This window comes from Phascolarctos cinereus, unplaced genomic scaffold, assembly GCF_003287225.1.
Source record: "Phascolarctos cinereus isolate Bilbo 61053 unplaced genomic scaffold, phaCin_HiC Scaffold_9;HRSCAF=440, whole genome shotgun sequence".
NCBI classification, from domain to species: domain Eukaryota; kingdom Metazoa; phylum Chordata; class Mammalia; order Diprotodontia; family Phascolarctidae; genus Phascolarctos; species Phascolarctos cinereus.
This window is the reverse complement of record NW_027556402.1, coordinates 242,075,982-242,096,213: the sequence shown is the minus strand read 5'-3', so window position 1 is coordinate 242,096,213 and position 20,232 is coordinate 242,075,982. Positions and strand designations below refer to the sequence as shown.

At 46.5% G+C, this 20,232-nt stretch overlaps 1 protein-coding gene across 2 annotated transcripts in view; it reads right to left on the bottom strand.

Annotated features, from left to right (window-relative positions):
* The window catches only part of TSPAN18 (tetraspanin 18), a 228,637-nt gene that overhangs the window by 6,269 nt on the left and 202,136 nt on the right, over positions 1-20,232 (bottom strand). For both annotated transcript variants that reach the window (XM_021009835.2, XM_021009836.2), the window contains 5 exons: positions 17,763-17,838; positions 15,406-15,600; positions 10,517-10,591; positions 5,764-5,862; positions 3,634-3,816 (listed from right to left, as the gene is read on the bottom strand). In XM_021009835.2, coding sequence (XP_020865494.1) covers positions 3,634-3,816; positions 5,764-5,862; positions 10,517-10,591; positions 15,406-15,600; positions 17,763-17,825 — 615 coding nt within the window. In that variant the 5' untranslated portion in view covers positions 17,826-17,838. The remainder of the gene's footprint in view (positions 1-3,633; positions 3,817-5,763; positions 5,863-10,516; positions 10,592-15,405; positions 15,601-17,762; positions 17,839-20,232) is intronic.

Sequence of the window (20,232 nt, the reverse complement as noted above, 5' to 3'; positions counted from 1 at the left end):
CCCCTCCCCCGCCTTCTCCTCTGCCAGTTCATCATTCCCAGCTTCTTCAACCAATCCTCCAGTGCACGGACTCCAAGGTCTTTCCCCATCCTGGCTGACCTCCTAGGGACACTCCCCAGCTTAGCAACATGTGTCTTAAACCATAGCTCCCAGGACTGAACACAGCACTCCAGATGAGGTCTGATCAGGGCAGAGGAGAGTGGGAGCCCGCCCAGCACTCTATCAGGGAATACCCACTGACACGAGGTGGGGGGCAGCAAACACAGGCTGACACAGGGAAACCGCTAAACCAGACTCCAAAGCCTACTGCTGAGGCACAAGAAGCCTCACCTGGTCCTTTTCATGAGAATGACCTGCGCATCGAAACAGCCACCTTCCTACTGTGAGGACCAGACTAGAAGCACTGTGGGCTAGCTCTGCCTTTTTCTAAAGAAGCTGGTGACAGGCCACTTGGGATGGGGAGAGACAGGTGCCCTCCTCTGGGATGCTGGCAGCATCTGATGCTTTCTTACTCCATAGATCACCTGCCCTGCCTTCTTACTTGTGTCAAGAGCAGGGCTGCCTTTCCATCTCCCCCAACATCACAGATGTTCTCCTAGAGGAAGCCTTTTCCCAATCTCTTTTAGTTCTAGTGCCTTCCCTCTGTGATCCCCCCCCCCAATCTATCCTGTATATAGTTTATTTGTTTTAGCTATTTGCGTGTTGTGCCTTCCACTAGATTGTAAGCTCCTTGAGGGCAGGGACTATCTGGTGCTTTTCTTTGCATCTCCAGGGCTTAGCACAGTGCCTGGCACATAGTAGGCATTTAATTAATAAATGCTCATTGACTGACTGAGCGAGATGTGACCCCTAACTAAGGTAGCGATTGAAAGGGACACAGAGGTGTCATGGGAGAGTCCCCAAGGCACATTCAAATAGGCAGGGAAGGCTAGATTTAGATAACAATATGACTCATGCTGGCTTGTCCCCTGTGCAGGCCAGACTAAGCCGGGGTGTGAGCCTGCAGCTGGCTGTACGGTGATCCTGGGCAATAGGGGGCAGGCAGACCACCTGCTCTCCAGCTGCTGAGTTCCTACCCACAACTTGGTCTTTCTTCCAAGGCTCTTAGACCTGGCCCTTCCTCCAACTCCTAAGTCTTCTCCAAAATTTTTGGTTAGGTTGAGGTCTTGGGTGGGGCCCTTCTTAATGCCTTGGCATTCCAAACCCCAGAGTAACTGAAAAAGAAAAACAACAATCCTCTATTTCCTCGAAGGAAGACAGAGGGGTTGGTAGTTTCTGGGCCTGCTTTGGGGTCCTGGTTGTAGTTAAATCTAGAGGCTATGGTTAGGCTAAGGGGAGGGGGAGGGGAATAGGGCTTAGCGTCTCCTCTTTGGGGTCTTAAGATCTAAAGTCAGAAGAGATATTAGAGCTCATATATGGAAAAAGTCCTAGAATTGGACATCAAAAGGGCTGGATTCAAGTCTATTGAGCATCAGGGTGGCCTTGAACAAGTCCCTTCCTCTCTGGGCATCTGTTTCCCTCAACTGTAAAATGAGCAGTTGGATTAAGTGACCTCTAGGGTCCTTCTTTAGCTGCTAGCATTTATAGACCTCTTCAAGGATTGCAAAGTGCTTCCCTATGGTACCCCACATGAGGAGGAAGGAAGGAGAGAGAGAGACAGAGAGAGAAGAAGAAGAAGAAGAAGAAGAAGAAGAAGAAGAAGAAGAAGGAAGAGGAGGAGGAGGAGGAGGAGGAGGAGGAGGAGGAGGAGGAGGAGGAGGAGGTGGAGGAGGAGAAGGAGGAGGAGAGATGGAGACAGAGAAACAGAGAGAAAGAGAGTGACAGGGACAAAGAGAGAGACAGAAAGAAAGAGAGGAGAAAGAGAAAGAGACAGAGAGAGGAGGAAAAGAGGGAGAGACAGAGAGAGGTAGAGTCAGAGAGAGGGAGAGACAGAGAAAGACAGACAGAAAAAACCCCCATAATAATAATTAAAACCCAAATGGGCAAGGTGGGTAGGTTGGGGTGGGTTGGGAGGAGGGGAAAAAACCACACACAGGCATGGTTTCTAAATAAAGAACAGAAATCCCTTTTTTGTTTGTTTGGTTAGGAATCCACAGTTGGTATGGCCTCAGTGCCTGGTCCAGATACACTGGAATTTTGTCCCAGAGCATGAGGGGTCAGCTGTCAGAAGAAGGGCTGGGCAGGATGGGAAGAAGTAGCACAGCACAGTAGAGGCAGCACTGTCTTTGAAACCAGAAGCCCTGGGTTCTAATTCTGACTGCCATTACTCCTCATGCAACCTTCAGGCAGGTGCTTCCTCTCCTGCATTTTTGTTTCCTATCTGCAAAATGAGAAGGGTTCAGGAGAGCAGCAGTTTTTAGCCTTGTGTCGTGAACCCCTTTCAGTCTGGTGTAGTCTGTGGACTCTTCTCAGAACAAAGGTCTTAAATAATTGGAGGAAATGCTAACTTTTATTAGAGATTGGTGAAAATAAAGATGCATTTTTTCTCATTAAAGTTCATGGATCCCTTGAAATCTCTCCACCAGCCATGTGGGTTTAAACCTCTAAGTTAGATGACCTCTCCAGCTCCTTCCAGTTCTCAGGTTCCAAGGTCTACGGTCCCTGCCAGCTCCAATATTCTGTCAGAGTGATTCCAAAATGGAACAGGCTTACCCACAGGGCAGCAAGTTCCTCCTTACTGAAGGTCTTCAAGAAAAGGCTGGATGACCATTTTCGTTTAAGAAAGAATTCTTTTTCAAGTATGAGTTGTACTAGACAGCTAACAAGAGTCGGACATGATCCAACGATAACCAGTGAAATGACAAAAGGCCTGGTACTATTGTTTAATCCCATTTTGCAGATGAGGAAACTGAGGCTAGAAGAATTAAACTAACAGTCACACAGCTAGCAAGTTTCTGAGACAGGATACAAACTCATGTCTTCATGATTCAAGACCTGGAGTTCAAATGATTCTTGTTGCAGGGTTACCAAAACCTGTTCCAACTCTGATTCTTTGAAAGTTTAAGCATATTGTTTAAATCCACTGGGTCTTATGTGCAAGAATGTTTACCCCCGAGGAGAACTCTTCATTTACTCCGTGGAGAACAAGGAAAGTCCCTATGATCTTACAGGTCAGAGATCTAAGGCTTTGTTCCGTATCTCAGTGTATGGATTGTAGAGAGGTAAGATTACTCTTTTTTTCGGATTCAGGTTAGACTAGATGACCCCCAGAGTTAGAGGTTATAGTTACCTCTGAAATTCTGGGACACTGTGAACAATCAGGTTAGACTTCCCTCAGAGAAAATGTGACCCTGCCGATGAGTTTGGTCATATTCGTTACAGGTTTCACCAGCCTGCCTTGTATGGAAGGGGGAGACACTGAACCTCCATTTTCCAGGGTGTTTCCTGCCTCCCTCCTCCCACCCTTTTATAAAATGGAGCTCCTGAAGCAATTCAGCCTCTCTTTGGCACACTGGATGTCTGTACGCACAGCTTCTACGGGGGTCCAACAGCTCCATAGTCTCACCTGGTCATTGCTTCAAAATTCTTTGTCATTTGCATACTCCTAGCTTCATGCATTTGAGAGATCCCACCTTGTCCCTTTGGGACATCCCCCCCTTATTCTTCCCAGCCGTGAGAACCTGTCTGTTCTACCTGTTTGTTCAAGGAGCGATCTCTTCCCAAGAGGCACTCCTCCCTGTTGACCAGCATGCCATCCCGGCTCTGGGGCTCTCTCCGGCAGCATGCCTCTGGGACTTCATCCCCATTGAAATTCAGGAAGCGGTAAACTGGGGCGGCTTTAAAGTCTTCGGGTCCATTGACCCCACAGCAACCAAACTAAATGCGCACAGACATACACACACAGAGACATGGAGATGGTTTACTTGGGGGAGGCTCAAGAATGGGACCATCAAGACACCCAGCATTTATTAAATGCCTACTGTCTACAAGTTCTTCCAGCTTTCAGGGGAGACAGCAATAAGTCATCTCTTTTGTGAGAGAGGCTGGAGTCTTAAGACCTGAGTTCAAATTCTGACTTGGCTACTTATTACCTGTGTGACTTTGAGTAAGTCTTTTTTCCTTCTCTGGGCCTCAGTTTCCTTCTCTGTAAAATGAAGGGGATAGATGAGATGATTTCTGAGAATCCAACCAATGCTAAAGTTCACATTTTTTTTTTCCTAAGGCAGAGAATGAGCGGGAACATCTAGGGAAGGAGTGGAACACAAAGACTGGCATGTCTCAGGGATGCCATTTACGCACCAAATCCCAAGAGAGTATCCACGAGCTTACAAATCTGAGACCAGAGGCTTTATTCCTTATCTCGTTCAGGTTGCACATCACTTAATCCTTCTGGGCCTCAGTTTCTTCCTTTGTAAACTGAAGGCATTGTACTAGAGGACCTCTAAGGTCCTTTCCAGCTGGGCTAATAATAATAGCTTGAATCTACATAGTGCTTTAAGGTTTGCAAAGCTCTTTGCAAATATTACTCCATTTGATCCTCACTATAACCCTGGGAGCTAGGTGATACTATTAGCCCCATTTTACAGATGAGGAAATTGAGGCATAGGGTAAGTAGCTTGTCCAGGCTCACACAACTAATTGGTGTCTGAGATCAGATCTGAACTCTGGTCTTCTTGACTCTGGGTACCACACTCTATCCATTGCACTACTTAGCTGATAAAAATACGAAATGAATTTGGTCTCTTAAGTTGATTATAATACAAGATAAGAGAAGAGAAAGTCAAAAAGAGTTAGTTCTTGGTTGGAGTCTTCTCTGCAATTGGATCCCCACAATTCTTTCTGTTCATATCTAGGGATTGTAGAGATAGGATCCCCCTTTCAGTCTTTCTTCTAAGTCAACAAGTGAGAGAAAATGCTCATCATGGGAGCAAAGGATTTGGAGCTGGGAGGGCCCCTAGGGACCATTTCCTCCAAGATCCATATCTCCAGATAAGAAAACTAAGGCTTAGCCACTTGCTTAAAATCACCCAGCAAGAAAGGAGCAGAGGTAGTGTTTCCATTTCTGACTCCAAATATCAGAACTCTTATCTTTCTACAGTACTGTGAAGCTCCTGGTCCTCCATCCCCACCCCAGGATGCACGTGGAGGGGGCAAAGTGACAATAATTCTAGCAACTACAGAATCTGCAGAAGTTGGGAAGAAACAGTATGGGTGGTGGCTATGGGGAGGGTGGGCTGACAACAGTCATCCCAAGGCAAGAGACTAGGGAAATGATGAAATAGAAGAGGAATAAAACAAAGACATGTTATGGATTCAAAAGACCTTAAGAGAAAACTCCGAGAGATTAAAATGATTCTATACTAATTGCAAGGAGAACCCAAGAAAAAAGAAGGAATCAGCCACAAAAACACCAACAGTGAATGGAGTGCCAACTAACAGAAATGAAGAAAGAGTTAAAACAGGAGATAAAAGAATGAAACTGGAGCTTGTGAGGAAAGAACTACGAAGGAAAATACATGGTTTAGGGCAGAGCTGTCAGACTCATTGGTCACAAGCACAGCTAACTGCCAAACAGACTGAAATGTAATTGGGAAATGCTTAACAAAATCCAAATAGAATACGACATAGATAATGTCGGTTTGTGGTTTTCTAAGTCAATATTCAGCATCCAGAGATCCATTTCTATTTGATTATGATACCACTGGCTTGAAGGACAATTCCCCAGAACCTTATTAAGAGTAGCAGATGCCCAGAGAAATCCAGCGAGGTGCCACATTGCTCTACCCTACCACGGGCATAGCCACATCTTTCTAGGAGACTTACCGTGATCATGACTGAGTTCCAGGTAGCGGAGAAGACATCTGTCTCGTTGCTTCCCTGATAATGCTTGGTCAGCTCCTTGGTGAAGAACTCTCTTGTTAGCTGAGAAATAGAAGGAGGAGGACAGGACATGAAGATCCCCAAACCCACACCCAAAGTCCTCACTGTGCCTCAGAGATAATTTCTCCCTACCTCTCTCGATCTCCAAGCTAAAGCAGGAAACTTCTGCTCCTCTGGGGAGTAGGGCTGATTCAATTCAATAATCTGATCTGCATCATTAAGCACCTACTGTTTGCCAGCCACTATGCTAGGCACTGGGGATATGAAAACAAAAGAGTTTCTGCTCTTAAGAAATTTATATTCTACTAGTCAAGAGAATCTGAGGTAAGGCTTCTTGGGTCCCTTTCTAAGATGAAAATTTTGGGTGTTGCCATTCCAGGCCTCATAAGATCATTGCTTTAAATATGGAAAGAATTTAAAAGGCTATGTAGTACAACTGTCTTATTTTACAGATAAGGAAACTGAGGCCTATGGAGGTTAAATGACTGGCCCAAGGTCATATAACCAGTAAATATCAAAGGTGTGATTTGAAAACAGGTCCTCTGACTCCAGGGCCAGTGCATTATTCATTGAGTACAATCCTGGCACCTGGCTCTACCCTCCCTATATGGTTGGGAAAGTTTGTCCAGGGTGGGGATAAACTTGGGCATAGGCTTTCATCAATAAAGCAACACTAAGCCAGCATTTGCTGAGCCACTGTGTGCATAGCATTATATAGGCCCTGAGGGATAAAACCCTCAGAGGGCTTCCTGTCTCATAAGACATTGTGGTTGCTCTCCTGCAGAGAATCCTGCACATCACCAGGGGCCCCCAGGCCTGAAAGAAAGCAGGCTGCAGAAGAGCTGGGGACCACACTTTTCTTCTGGGATCTCACAGGACACATTGTCTGCATGTGGTCTGTACTTCCCTCGCTAATGTACTTATCATGGAAAGCTAGTACCTTTCTCTACAAGTGTTCATCTCTGATGCCTCATCGTGATGTCGGGGTGACCCTGGAGGACTAGAGACTTGGCTTGGGGAACATAAGCTTTGGTGGGGGCTACTGATCCAGAAAGACCTCAAGGACATGCTAGGTTAGGAACAGTAAGTTTGTGAGCTCAGAATGAGTTTCCTTCCTTCCTTCCTTCCTTCCTTCCTTCCTTCCTTCCTTCCTTCCTTCCTTCCTTCCTTCCTTCCTTCCTTCCTTCCTTCCTTCCTTCCTTCCTTCCTTCCCTCCTTCCTTCCACCTTTCCATCTCTCCTTCCTTCCTTCCTTTCCTCCCTCTCTTTCCTTCCTTTCTTCCCTTCATCCTTCCATCTCTTCTTCTGTCTCTCCTTCCTTCCTCCTTTCCTTCCTATCACATGCACACAAGTGTTTGTGAATGTCTTCCAAAGTGTACATGTGTGTGTTAGCTCATTTATACAAATGGGTATAAACCCTAGAACTTGTGGCTTTGTCCTAGACTTTGGGTACCACAGAACAAAACCCCTTTGATGGTTAGGGGTTGGTTTCCCCTTGTATTTGTTTCCCCAGTGTCTGGCACATGTGAGATAATACATCAATTATTTGAGGTCTGTCACATGGAAGAGGGATCAGACCTATTCTTCTTGGCCTCAGGGAAAAGAAGTAGGAGTGACCTCCAGAAATGGAAATTCCAGAGCCAGGGGTTGTGGTTCAACACAAAAGTAGGGAGAAGGCCTGGATGTAATTGATATAGGGAACTCCCATATGAGGGCACTCCCTCTACCAGCGCAGGTTGTCACCTTCTTTGTGGCCTCTAGCTGTAAAGAGGTGCCCAGAACATTTCGAGGTTGTGATCTGCCTGGTGACAATGTTATTCTATATCAGAAGCAGGGCTTGAACCTGGGTCTTCCTGGTTCCAAGGATGGCTCACTGTCTCCTACAACATCTTGTTTCTCTCAATAGCAGGAAAAAACCTCCTAGTACTTTAGAGTTATCCCAAAGTAGAATGGGCTTCCCCTTGCTTAAGGTCTTGGAGGGCAGACTGTGATCATTTATCATGGCTCTTGAAAAGCTGATTTCTGTTCAGTTATAAGGAAGTAAAGAAACATTTTTAAAGGGCTTATTATGTACCAGGCACTGTCCTAAAGACTGGATGTCTCCCTGGGTCCTTCCCCATCTGAAATTTGGTGGATTCTTAAAAAGCTATAGAAACCTGAGCAACCATTGCTTGTAATGGCTGTGGTGACAGAAGAAAGCTAATGGGAGGTGATGGATAGAGGGCTAGCCGTTCAGTTAGGAAGATGAGAGTTCAAATCCTGCCCCTGGAGATCACTGCTTGAATGGCCACAGATTGATCCCTTAACCTCTTAGCATTCCCAAGTGTCTCTAAGGCTATAAGTCAGAGAGGAGCTGCCAATCTACAGTTGGGGAGAGTTTCCTCGCTGGGACTTCTTTACACAGTTCCAGATAATAATAATAATAATAATAATAATAATAATATACATATATATACATACATAAATGCCTACGATAAAAAAAGAGTATGAGACAAGGTTTGAACCAGGTTCCTGCCTACAAGCCTAAGACTCTTCCTACAATAGTAGATTGGAAGAAATGTTTGGAAGGGACCACAGGAGTCATCCAGTCCAATCACCCTCATTGTACAGGTGAGGAAACTGAGTCCAAAGGAGTCTCGATGCCTTGCCCAAGGGTACTCAGGCAGGAAGTGTCAGGGTTTGACTCTTGATCCCCCGATTGTGAAGCCATATTGTATTGATAAGCACTCAGGACAGAGAGCCAGAGCCATGGGCAAAACTTTGGAGCTCCCAGACTTTCTTCTAGTCTAAGGGTTCTTAATTTGGGTTCTGTGAACTTTGAAAAATGTTATAAATATTTCAAAATAATTGTTTTATTTTCTCTGCAATCCTATGTATTTTATTTTATACATTAAAAAATTAGTCTGAACAGGAATCCATAGGTTTTTAACAAACAGTCAAAGGGGTCTATGACACAAAAAAGCCCTCTTCTAGCTAATTTCTCACGTCCTCCACCTTTTTTTCCAGCCTGGCTCTCCTTGGGAATCCTCACTTCACCCTCTCTACCTGGGGTCCAACACTGGCGCTGGTCTCTGAAGTAGCCAGCAGGTGGCACTGTCTGAGCATGGCAGCTCCATCCAGAATTGGGAGAGGGTCAGTCTCAGGGACAGGACTCTGGGCCCCATCACCTTCAGTATCCAGATCAGCCCTTAGTGCAGCAATGTCCTGGTTTCAAATGGTATTTTATTCGTAGGTTTTCATTTACTCAAGCATTAGGCACAGGAGAAAGGGCACCTTAGTTTCTGTGCCTGGTCCCCTCACTGTCCACTAGATGGCTATCCAAGGCTGTCAGATGGGGATGTGGGGAAGCCACCCAGCCCACTCACTCCTCTGACAAGAATCTGATATCTGAGACATTCAGATCCAGCTCCCTCAGCCTTCATAGACTTCCAGTGTTTCAATGCGGGAGGAAGGAGGAGGAAAGAGGGGAACCTTCCCACTCTGCCTGGGACTTTATTTGTTTATTTTTTTGGTCTGTCTCCTAGGATGCCCTAACTCTTCAGAATCTGCTTTTATTTTATTTTTTAATTTAATCTAATTTTTTTTTTAGAATCTGCTTTTAGATAAAGCAGATATGGGATGAGAGCAGCCTGGTATAGTGGACAGAAAGCTGGCTGCGGAATCAGGAGGACCTGCATTTCCGTTGCGTCTCTGACACACACTGCCTGGGTGACCCTGGGCAAATGACAATTTGTTACTGCTCCAGGCTGCTCTGTAGACTAAAAACCGTGGAACAGCTGCTGCTTTTCATCAGGAGAGGAAAGGGGGTTTCCTTATAGGGAATTTCTTGCACTAATGAAATCATAAGTCTTGACCAAAGAGGGGAAAAAAAACATGATGGATCTTTTATTTCATTGCTATAATAAAAACCTGACATTTCTAGAGAACCTTAAGGTTTACAAAACTTTTTTTCCTCTGTAATAATCCAGTGAGGTAAATTGTTCACAGATGTAGCGGCTAAAATGCTGGACTGAAATGGTTAGGAAGGCTTGGGTTCAAATCCTGCCTCTGACACTAAGTGGGCAAGTCACTTAACCTGAGTTTAATTTTCCTCATCTGTATAATGGGGATAATAATTCCTATAATAAAAGTATTAGTATTATAGTATGGGCTCTCAAACTTTTTTTTGGCTTATAGCCATAGTATTGTTCTTTGCTGCAAGGAATCCTGGCCCAATACTGAAGGGAGGGAAATTCTCAATCTCTCTGTCTCTCTCTTACACACACACACACACACACACACACACACACACACACACACACACACACGAGATTTCAGGTGTGATTTCCACAAATCTGCAGCATCTTCTCCTCTGAGAAGCACTTCAAGAAATAGCTAACCCCCAGAGCAGTTATGAAGCTCAAATGAGATCATGTGTAGAAAGCGCTTTACAAACTTTAAGGTGCTATATGAATGTGTTATTATTCCCATCTTACAGAGGAGGAGGTTGAGGCTCAGACAGGTTAAGCAACTTGCCAAAGGTCGAACAGCTAATAAGACACAGAGCAAATTCAAAACCAGGTCTCCTAAATCTCTGGTCCATGATGTCCTGCATGGTCAGCCAATGTTTGCGGGGAAGGAAGAGGCAGAGGGTGGCCGCTTGGTCCCTGGGGGTGTGGACGGACACATTCGCATTAGGGGCCCTGCACAGTACTTACGTTTTCTCTGAAGATGAAGGCCAGGATGGCTGCTGAGAGCTCCGCCAGGAATATTAACAAGATGAACAGGAAAAACTGGAAAAACAAGAGAAAAAAAGGCAGGTGAGCCTCCTGGCCGGTGATGAGCGAGGGAGCGCCAGCGCAATGCTGAATGACTCCTGCTTAGCACTTTTTCACAAGCTGGTCCCCAGGCCTGGAATGCTCCCCAGCTCCCCTTTGCCTCCTGGCTCCCCTCGTGGCTGAGAAACTCCCACCTTCTGCAAGAAGCCTTGGCCTCTCCCCTTCATTTTAGCCCTTCCTTTTGCAGGGACTCTCCTACTCAGTCTGCAGTATGGGCATTGTGCTTGGCACAGCACCTGGTGCATACTGGGTACCTAACAAATGTGAGCTGATGGCTTGGCTAATACAGACAGACAGAAGGAACCTCAGAAATCCTTCAGTCCAACCTCATCTGATTTTACAGGTGAGAAAACCGAGCCCAGAAATGCTATATGTTTTACGCAAGGTCACAAAACTCGCAGAGTCAGGACTGTGCAAACCCATGTCCTCTGATTCAAGCCCTCAGTCCACTCTACCATGTGGACTTTGGATCAGCAGAGACAGACCAGAAATGACCAACTGAAGTTGAAATCCGGAATAAGTAAGGAGATGATAAGAAAACGCCTAACTGCCACCTCAGTTAGGGGGAAGCCCACTGACACGTGAGCCTAGGTACCCCACTCTACTTTAGGATGCCTTTAAATTATTAGGCGTTCAAGCCACCAAGCTCCGAGGAGCTCCATTCTAGCAACCTGGCAGAGATGGCAGGTGTGATTAATGATCTAATATTAGTGATCTTTGAAGGATTGTTGAGAATTGGAGAGGCGGTGAAGGGGCAAATATTTTGATTTTCCAAAAAAAAAAAGTGTACATTATAGGACTGTAAACTTAACTTGGAATCCATGTAAACTTTGGTAGTATATTATGAAAGGGTGGTTAGTAAACATTTAGAAAAGGAAGAAGAGTTTATATGGACAGCTTCCTGACAATTAGAATATCCCAAAGTCGAATGCTTTGCCTTGGGAGACAGTGGACTCGTTTATCTCTCCCCCTACCCCACACTGTTAGTCATCTTCCTTTGGAAGTTGAATGATCACTCATCAGAGATACCGTAGAGATGATTTTTCAGGTCCCCTTCTGGGCATCATATTCTGCAAGCTATTGCTTCAGAAGCAGCCAGAGTCACAAGCAGACATTTCTCCAACAAGAGGGGTTAAGAGGTTAAGTGCTCTCGCCTGCCAGCTTTTCTCCCCAATCAAAAGGCTTCTCAGTCAATTTCCTCTTTGTCTTTTGAGATCTTCCTCCTGCCCCCTCCCATCAGGTATGTTTGCCTTACACCGGAATACTATGACTCCCCTAAGACACTGAGCTTGCCCCAGCAACCAGCAGTTTTTCCTTCCTTCACTTTGGATACAAGCTGCATTAGGAATAAAATGCCTCAGAAGTGACTATTAAAAAAAAGCTCGTGCCCCTATTGGAGCAAGGCAACATTTTAAGACAAGATGAAGTGTAAAAATTCAGATGCGTTTAGGACAGATTTCTGATAGCCACACTCAGAGCTAAAGGCCTTCCTTCAAGAAACGGAAGAAAAAGACTCAAAATACCACTTTATGCCTTCCCAGAGTCCATGAGTCTCACTGGGTCTTTGGCTGTGGTGCATGGATGGCGTAAATCACTGGGTCCTGGCTTCACGCTGTGGCTCCTTGAGGGTTTCAGGTTGATGTCGCTCTGGTCTGGTGTCTGGAATAATCACTTCTAGTTGATGACCGAAGAGCTTTGGTCTGGTCTGACCATAGGGTGTCCAGACCTGAAGAACCCATCTGTTAGGTCTAACAGCTGCTATGCTGTCCCAGTCCAGTTGTTCTCAGGACTCTCAACAGCTGGATTAACATATGTGACACCTGTACTCTGATGTCCTTAGAAAGGTGGATAGAGCCCTACACACGGAGTCAGGAAGACCTGGGTTCAAGTCCTACCTTGTGTTGTTGTGTGACCTTGGAGACATGATTTAGTTTTTCTCCTCCTTAGGACCTCCTTCACAGGGTTTTTGAGAATCAGATGAAATAATGCATGAGCAGGAATGTGGGAAAGTTTGCTGGATTTGGTACTGAGTTGAAATCCTGGCTCTGCTGCTTGCCCCTCACATGCCTGTGGTTATCACTCCACTTTTCTTGACCTCAGTTTCCTCATCTGTAAAATACAGGACTTGTACTAGAAAACCTCTGAGCTTTCTTTCCAATCTAAGCCTCTGATCCTTTGTTAAGCACTTTGAATACCTTACAACATTAGGTAAACATGAGCTATTTTCATTATTATTATTCTGGATTGGGGGTAGACCCACCAGGTGAGATTTTTAGACATTGCTTATCCCACTGATCTTGGTAAACTGCTTAGTTTTTTCACCCATGACCAAGAGGCAATGTGGCATAGTAGAAAGACAGGAAGTTAGGGGACCTGGGTTCTAGGTTCCAGACTAGCTAGCTGGATGACCTTGGACAAGTCACCACTCTTCTCTGGGCTCCTGAGGTCCCTACAGCTCTAAAGTTCTGTCATTCTATCATTCTGGCATCTTTAACCAGGCATGTCCTAGTGAATTAGGAGTTGACCTCAGAGCCAGGATAACCTGGGTTCAGGTCCTGCCTCTATACACACTGGCTTTGTGATTCAGGGCTACCCATGCCCCAGATCAGAGTTAGCTGGACAGAAGAAAGGAAAGTTATTTCCTGACCTTTTTGAGTATACCATTATCCAGTAATCATGCTTTGTATCTCACTTACACTAGCCCAGACCTCTTCCTCCTTCTGAAGTATTGGTGCTGCTCTTCGGTTGGGTCCTAGAGAGGAATCCTCCTGAGCTTTCTCCTCTGCTGACACTGCCTGCATCTCCTCAGGGGCTCCCATGGCACCCTCAATTCTGTTTTGATGTATCACTGATCTATCTGATTTCACACAGCATGGGTGGGGCATGCCTGTATCGTTCTAGGTTCCCTCTGCTCGGATGTTGGCAAATGCTCGAAGGACATTGGCCAAGAGAGGTTTTATGAGCTGTCAGCCCTCTAGAACAACTCTCTCTTCCCCACTGGCCCAAAGACCAAGGCCAAGAACAACATACAACAGTGCAATGCTTCATGAAGCATGGAATGGTGCCTCCAGGGCTGGAAAGGTGGCACCTGATCAAAATCAGGAGGCCCTCATTCCAGACTCTCTCTCCCCAAAAGTCTTCAGTTTCCAAGTCCTATAACTCAGTTTTTTTTTTATTGCAGTGTCCTTGTTGATCAATGAATTGGTGTAATATAGTGGAAAGAAGGCTTGGAAGTTGGAAGTTGGAAGATGGTTGGAAAATGTCGACAGTTGTATAGTTGGAAGATGGAGGGTTTGAGTTCCCGTAGAGAGATAGCCTTTGAGCCAGGGAGATCTGTGTTCACACCCCGCCTCTGACACATACAGGCATTGTGACCCTGGACAAGTCATGTGACTTCTCAATGTCCTACATAACTCTAAACCTAGAAATTGCAGAGCAGGTGCCCATCCTCATCGGTAGAGATTTTTTTTGAAGAGCTAGAAGGGACCTTAATCCAACCCCTTCATTTTACAGACAAAACAGCAGAGATGCAAAGGGAGGATGGGACTTGCCCTAAGAAACACTGGCACACAGTGGTGGAACTCAGACCAGACATCAGGTTCTCTGACTCCCAGGCCAAGGTTGCAGGCCTGAACTCCAGCTGGCCCAGTTAGCTTGGCTCACACCATTGGCTAGAGGCCACATTCATGGCCCCAGTCAGCTGTCTTACAAATGTGGGCTATTAGCTACAAAAAAAGGTAAGGAAAGAGAGTGGAAGAAGGTCCAGGGAAAATTTCACAGCTGATGGAAAAAAACAGCTCTAAGACCAGGGTTGAGTTCTAGCTCAGACACAGCTATGCGGCCCTGGACAAACTATTTTCCCTTTCTGGGTCTCAGTTTCCTCATATGTAAAACAGGACTTGGGCACCTAGGCATTGATAGAATGCCAGACCTGGAGTCAGGAGGACCTGAGTTCAAATCTGGCCTCAGACACTTACTAGCTGTGTGACACTGGGCAAGTCACTTCACCCTGTTTACCTCAGGTCCGTCATCTGTAAAATGAGCAAGAGAAGGAAATGGCAAACCACTCCAGTATCTTTGCCAAGAAAACCCCAAATGGGGTCAAGAAGAGTCAGACACAACTAACTGACAAAATAACAACAAAAACAGGATTAATAACTCCCTGCACACTTTGGTGGGGCTCAAATGATATAATAGCACATCATATCTATACAAACATATTACATGTATGGAGAAACAGAGCATTACATAAATGTGATTTATTATTCTTTACAGGCCTGTGATTTCCAGCATAAGGAGCTCCCAGCAGAGAATGCTCTCTCCTAATACAAATCATCCTCTTTTCTGAAATTCAGAGTCTTAGAAGTGGTTGCATCACTGAGAGGTCCTGCAATTGGCCAAGGTCACAAAGCCGGTGTGACAGAGGCAGGACATTGATCAAAGGCTGCTTCACCTTCGAACCCCAGACTTGGAAGCCAATGGCACATGGTGTGGTGAGGGATGGAAGGGGAAGACAGAGCTCAGACTCCTCCTTGCATCCTCCATGGAGCCCAGTGGTATCGATGGCAACCCAACCTCTACGAATGAGTGGTAAAGCCACTTCCTCAAAGTCACCTAGTAAGTGAGGGGCAGACACTGGGTCTCCGACTCCAAGTCCAGGGAGCTTCCCACTAGACCATGACTTCCTTTTGGTTCACAAGCACCCGGACATGGAGAGGAGGATCTGGGAATGGGTAAGGGGGGTGGATGTCAGAGGGGCTTGTACTTACGAAGAGTAGCAAACACTTGTTTTCCCGGATGGCTCCACAGCAGCCTAGGAAACCGAGTAGGAAAAGCAGGGCCCCCATGGCCAGCAGGATGTAGGCGCCCGTGAAGAGGAGGGGGTTAGCAGCCACAATCTCTCGAAACCCCGTGGGGTCCACCATGACCCAGATCCCGACGCCCAGCAGGCAGGCACCCCCCAGCTGCTCCAGGGCCCAGCAGAGAGGAGGAAGGAGTAGGGAAGGGATAGAGGTAGAGAAGGGGTGGGGGAAGAAAAGGATGCAAAGTTTAAACATTCTGCTCATGACTCCTAGGACCATGCTTTCCTGCTGGGGAGCCAGATGGGTTAGTTAGCAAGAGGGGCCCACATCCTGAGCAGCAGATAAATTAGGAACATGGTTTATTAGGCAGAAATTCAATTTGCGCCACGAATCTATTTCCCCAAGGTGTTCTCTGTTACTTTCTTTTCTTTCTTCTTCTTTTTTAAATAGCTGCCATAATTTGGGGCTTTTAACACCTACCTTAAATAAAGCACCTACCCTTCAAATGCAAGCTGTGAACTGTGAGCTGTGGTCTCTTCCTTCAGCCCCACAGGGTGGAACCCTGTTCTCCTTTAAATGTCCTGGCACCTTCCTTCCACAGTGATGACTGTAAGTCTCCATTATCAAATGATCGTACTAGGGAGAGCTGGACTGTTGCTCTCTTCTTTTAAGAGGGTGGGAGACAGCTATGATTTAATTGTCTTAGGAAACCACCCATGCAGATGGGCACCTACTCCACATCTGAGAATCCCAGAGTTTCCTGAGGCCATCCAGAAGTGGAGACTTCGCTAGAGTCACACAGCAAGTATCTGTTAGAGGCAGGACTTGAATCCAGATATTTCTAACCGAGGGCATCTAGGAGGCACAGTGGAGACAGTGCCAGGCTTAGAGTCAGGAGGAGCTGAGTCAAATATAGCCTCAGACACTTACTACCTCTGTGACCCTGGGCAAGTCACTTCACACTGTTTGCCTCACTTTCCTTATCTGTAAAATGAGCTGGAGAAGGAAATGATAAACATCTCTAGTGTCTTTTCCAAGAAAACCCCATATGGGGTCAGGAAGAGTTGGGCATGACTGAACGGAATGGTATTTCTAACTGAGGTCAACTCTCTATTCATTGAGCTACAGATGCCTCCTTGCCCTTTTCAATTCAATTCATTATTGGCAAAATATCTACTTTGTGTAAGGCACTGTGATATGTCAAAAATACAAAGATAAAATGACAGTCCTTGTTCTCAAAGAACTTATATTCTATTGGGGAAGGGAGAGGGAAGTGGATGTGACATGTAGAGAGGCAAGTGAGATACAAAGTAGGGAGTGATGGGAGAAGGAAGAGATGGAGGAGGAAGGGAGAGAGAATGGATGAGATGGAGAAGAAAATGATTATGGTGATTTGCATTTTTAAATGGTTATCTTCATTTTCCTAGCATCTTCTCCCACTATGTGGTACAAATGAAGAAATTGAAGAAAATGAAGGCAAGGGGGAAGGGAAGGCAAGGGAGGGGAAGGGAAGGAAGGGAAGGGAAGGGAAGGGAAGGGAAGGGAAGGGAAGGGAAGGGAAGGGAAGAGAAGAGAAGAGAAGAGAAGAGAAGAGAAGAGAAGAGAAGAGAAGAGAAGAGAAGAGAAGAGAAGAGAAGAGAAGAGAAGAGAAGAGAAGAGAAGGCAAGGGGAAGGCTCTCACCAGGGTACACAGCTAGAACTCAGATCTTTGTTCTCTTGAATGTTCTTTGCACTAGAATATGGTAACTGTTGCCTGTTGCTCCCTTAGGGACTGCCCCTTTCCTGGGTGAGGGCTTTCTCCTTGTGGATGGTCCCAAAGGACCCGAGGGCTTGAGGATCTCTAACTATTTGTTGTCTGCCAGCCTAGTTCTTAGATAAGGAAGACCTAGGTTGAATCCCAACTCTGCTGCTTAGAATGACAGAATCACAAATTTGGAAGGGACCATACTGGTCTGGTCAAACTCTCATTTTATAGATGTGGAAGCTGAGGTCAAGGGAAGTGAGACGGCTTAACCCAGATTGCTTGTGTGACCAAGCGTAACGGTGTGACTTTGGGCAGATTTCATTACTTCCTTGGGCCTCAGTTTCCTCACTTGTAAAATGGAGGGGTTTAACTAGATGAATTCTGGGGCCCTCTTCTACGATCCTATTCTCTGCTTCGGGCATGGAAGTCCCTTGTTCCTTGGCCCCACTGGCTCCCACCACTGGGGAATGAAAGAAGCCCAATTTCTCCAAACATGAATATTTTAAGAGAATCACTTGTTTTGAAAGCCTGGCAGAGACAGAGGGAAGCCGATAGAGGGGAGGATTCCCGGAATACTTACAAATATGAAGAAATTGAAAACAAACATCAGATACTTCATGCAGCTCAGACAGTCGCCCTCCATGGTGCGCCTCTGCCTGCAAAACATCAAGGCAGTCCCTGTGGTTCTGTCCATCTGCCTCCTCTCCAGCTCCCGCTCCCTTCCCTCCTCCCCAATGCCCTCAGAGGAGAGAGAATGGGGCCTGGTGTGAGCGTTGGCCTCGAAGCTGGAAGGCAGGGGCAGACCCTGGGGCAGAGATCATGAGAGCTGGAAGGGACCTTAAGAAGAATACGCTCCAGCTGGAAAGGAGCTTAGAACACACTGTTACCATTGGCTACTTTAGGTTTGCACTGCACTTTCCATACATTATTTCATTTGAATCTCAAAATGAACCCTATGGAGTAAGTGCTATTATTATTCCCATTTTACAGATGAGGAAACTGAGGCCCTACAGAGGTTAAGTGACTTGCCTAAGGTCCCACAGCTAGTCAAACCCAGGCCTTCCTGACTCCGACGGCAGGTATGTGAAATCTGAGAGGGGCCTTACAAATCATCAGGTCCATTGCCTCTCACCCTTATTTTTACAAATGAGGGAACTCTTTGATAGTTTTACCAGGACCTGGCTTCATTCTTCTATAGCCCTGTCAGTGGGACCACTCTAAACACTAAGAGGGATTCTCTAAATCCAGGCAGCAGAGCCTACGTATTGCTTGTGCACACATACACACACCACACACACACACACTCACACACACACACACACACACAGACACACACACACAGACACACGTATTTTGGCTGCACATTCCTAATGAAAAAGCAGCATGGGGTATGCACTTCTCCATCCCTCTCCCTTCCCTTCAGCAACGTTTCCCACCCCAGACTGCATCCAATTACATGCTAAATTAAGGGGAGGATCTGCACTTGATTCAAGCAAAACCCCCATTCTCGGCAGCGTCACAGTGAATATTTCCCAGGCCTCTCTGTGCCTTCCCTTCATTGTGCTTCCTAATGCACTGGGTGCTTGTCCAGTCGGCCTCGGGGGCTGCCCGTGGCCATGGTAACTGGTAGTTTTCCAGACACCGCCAGGCTGCCGGGCTCTTCAGAAACCCACTTGGGCGGGGGGGGGGGGGGGGGGGGGGGAGCGGCTGAATCAGGTGAACGCACCATGCTCTAATTTGGGGGTTGGTCCGTTGCACGGCAACCCTGGGCCTGGATGCCTATTTCATTCTCCTCTCAATGAACCTTTCCAGCCTTTATTTTTCCCCTCTGAAAGAAAGACTGGTGGAGAAAGGAGCAGAGGGGAGGGGAGGGACGTAAGTGTTGGTATAGTCTTGGCTATGGGGCTCAGAGACCTCCAAAGGGGGAAGGGGAGATATTGCACCCAGGCGTTCTGACTCTGGGTTTTATGTTCTTTCCATTCTATTATGACGACTACGCAAAAATCTAGCCGAGGATGTAACCCAGTCTTAACTCCTTTTCAAGGAACATTCCAATGCTTGCTTTGGTTACAGGTTTCCTCTTAGTTAAGCCATTTACTAGCTAGTGTGCGTAACTCACTTAACCAGCCTTGGCCTCAGTTTCCATAACTATAAAATGAGGGGATCACATAGTCCAAACTGTGTCTGTCCAATGGGGCACTTGTCATAGAGGGTCTAGTCGGGGAGTATAAGCAGGGGACCCACGTTCATGGAGACTGTTTCTGGAAGGATTCGAGGATGGAGAATGGAGGGTACCAGCTCTGAGCTGTAACTATGCAGGGCTTCTGTGTCTGCTTCCTGTCCACTTACTGTGCAGTGAAGAGGGGCCTTTTGGTCGTTGGCTAAGCCAGACATGAAAGCACAAAAGGCTTCAGAAACCTGAACTTCTTCCTTTCTATTGACCCTAGGGTGGAAGGTGAACTCTTTGCTCTGGAAGGCCAGTGGGGGCAGGGGTGCCCTTCTCTCCACTGGGTCAGTCAGTGAGCACGTGGCTACCTAGGCCAGCCTGTGTCAGCCATGGGGCTTCCTCCAGCTTGGGGATCCTTTCCTTTGGTACGTGGACTAACGACATTTTTCAAGGTCTGGGAACTAAAAACCATAATAGACTCCACCAGCAGCTGAGCCTGGTGAAGACTGATGCCCTGAGGGACAACCTGTGGGACCCAGCCCAGGAGATGCTGTACCCTGCAGCAAGGGAGTACCTCTGGCCATCAGCTGGGTCTCATTCAGAAGGGAACTTGGTAGGATAATTGCTTCAAGTGTGAGCACACTTGAAGTACATACCTGACAATATATATACCTGACAAACAGTTGCCACTCCGACTATGACCCTATAATCTTCCTCAGGTCATCTGGTCCATCTCCCTGCCTCTGGGCAGGGCAGAAAAACTACCCGGAAATGACTGATGCCTGGTCCCACAATTACCTAAAGTGGCCACTGTTTATGGTGCCCTTCCTTGTCTCTGACTAGGTGTATAGTCCAGGGGTCCTAGAGCTCTGCCATTTTTGAG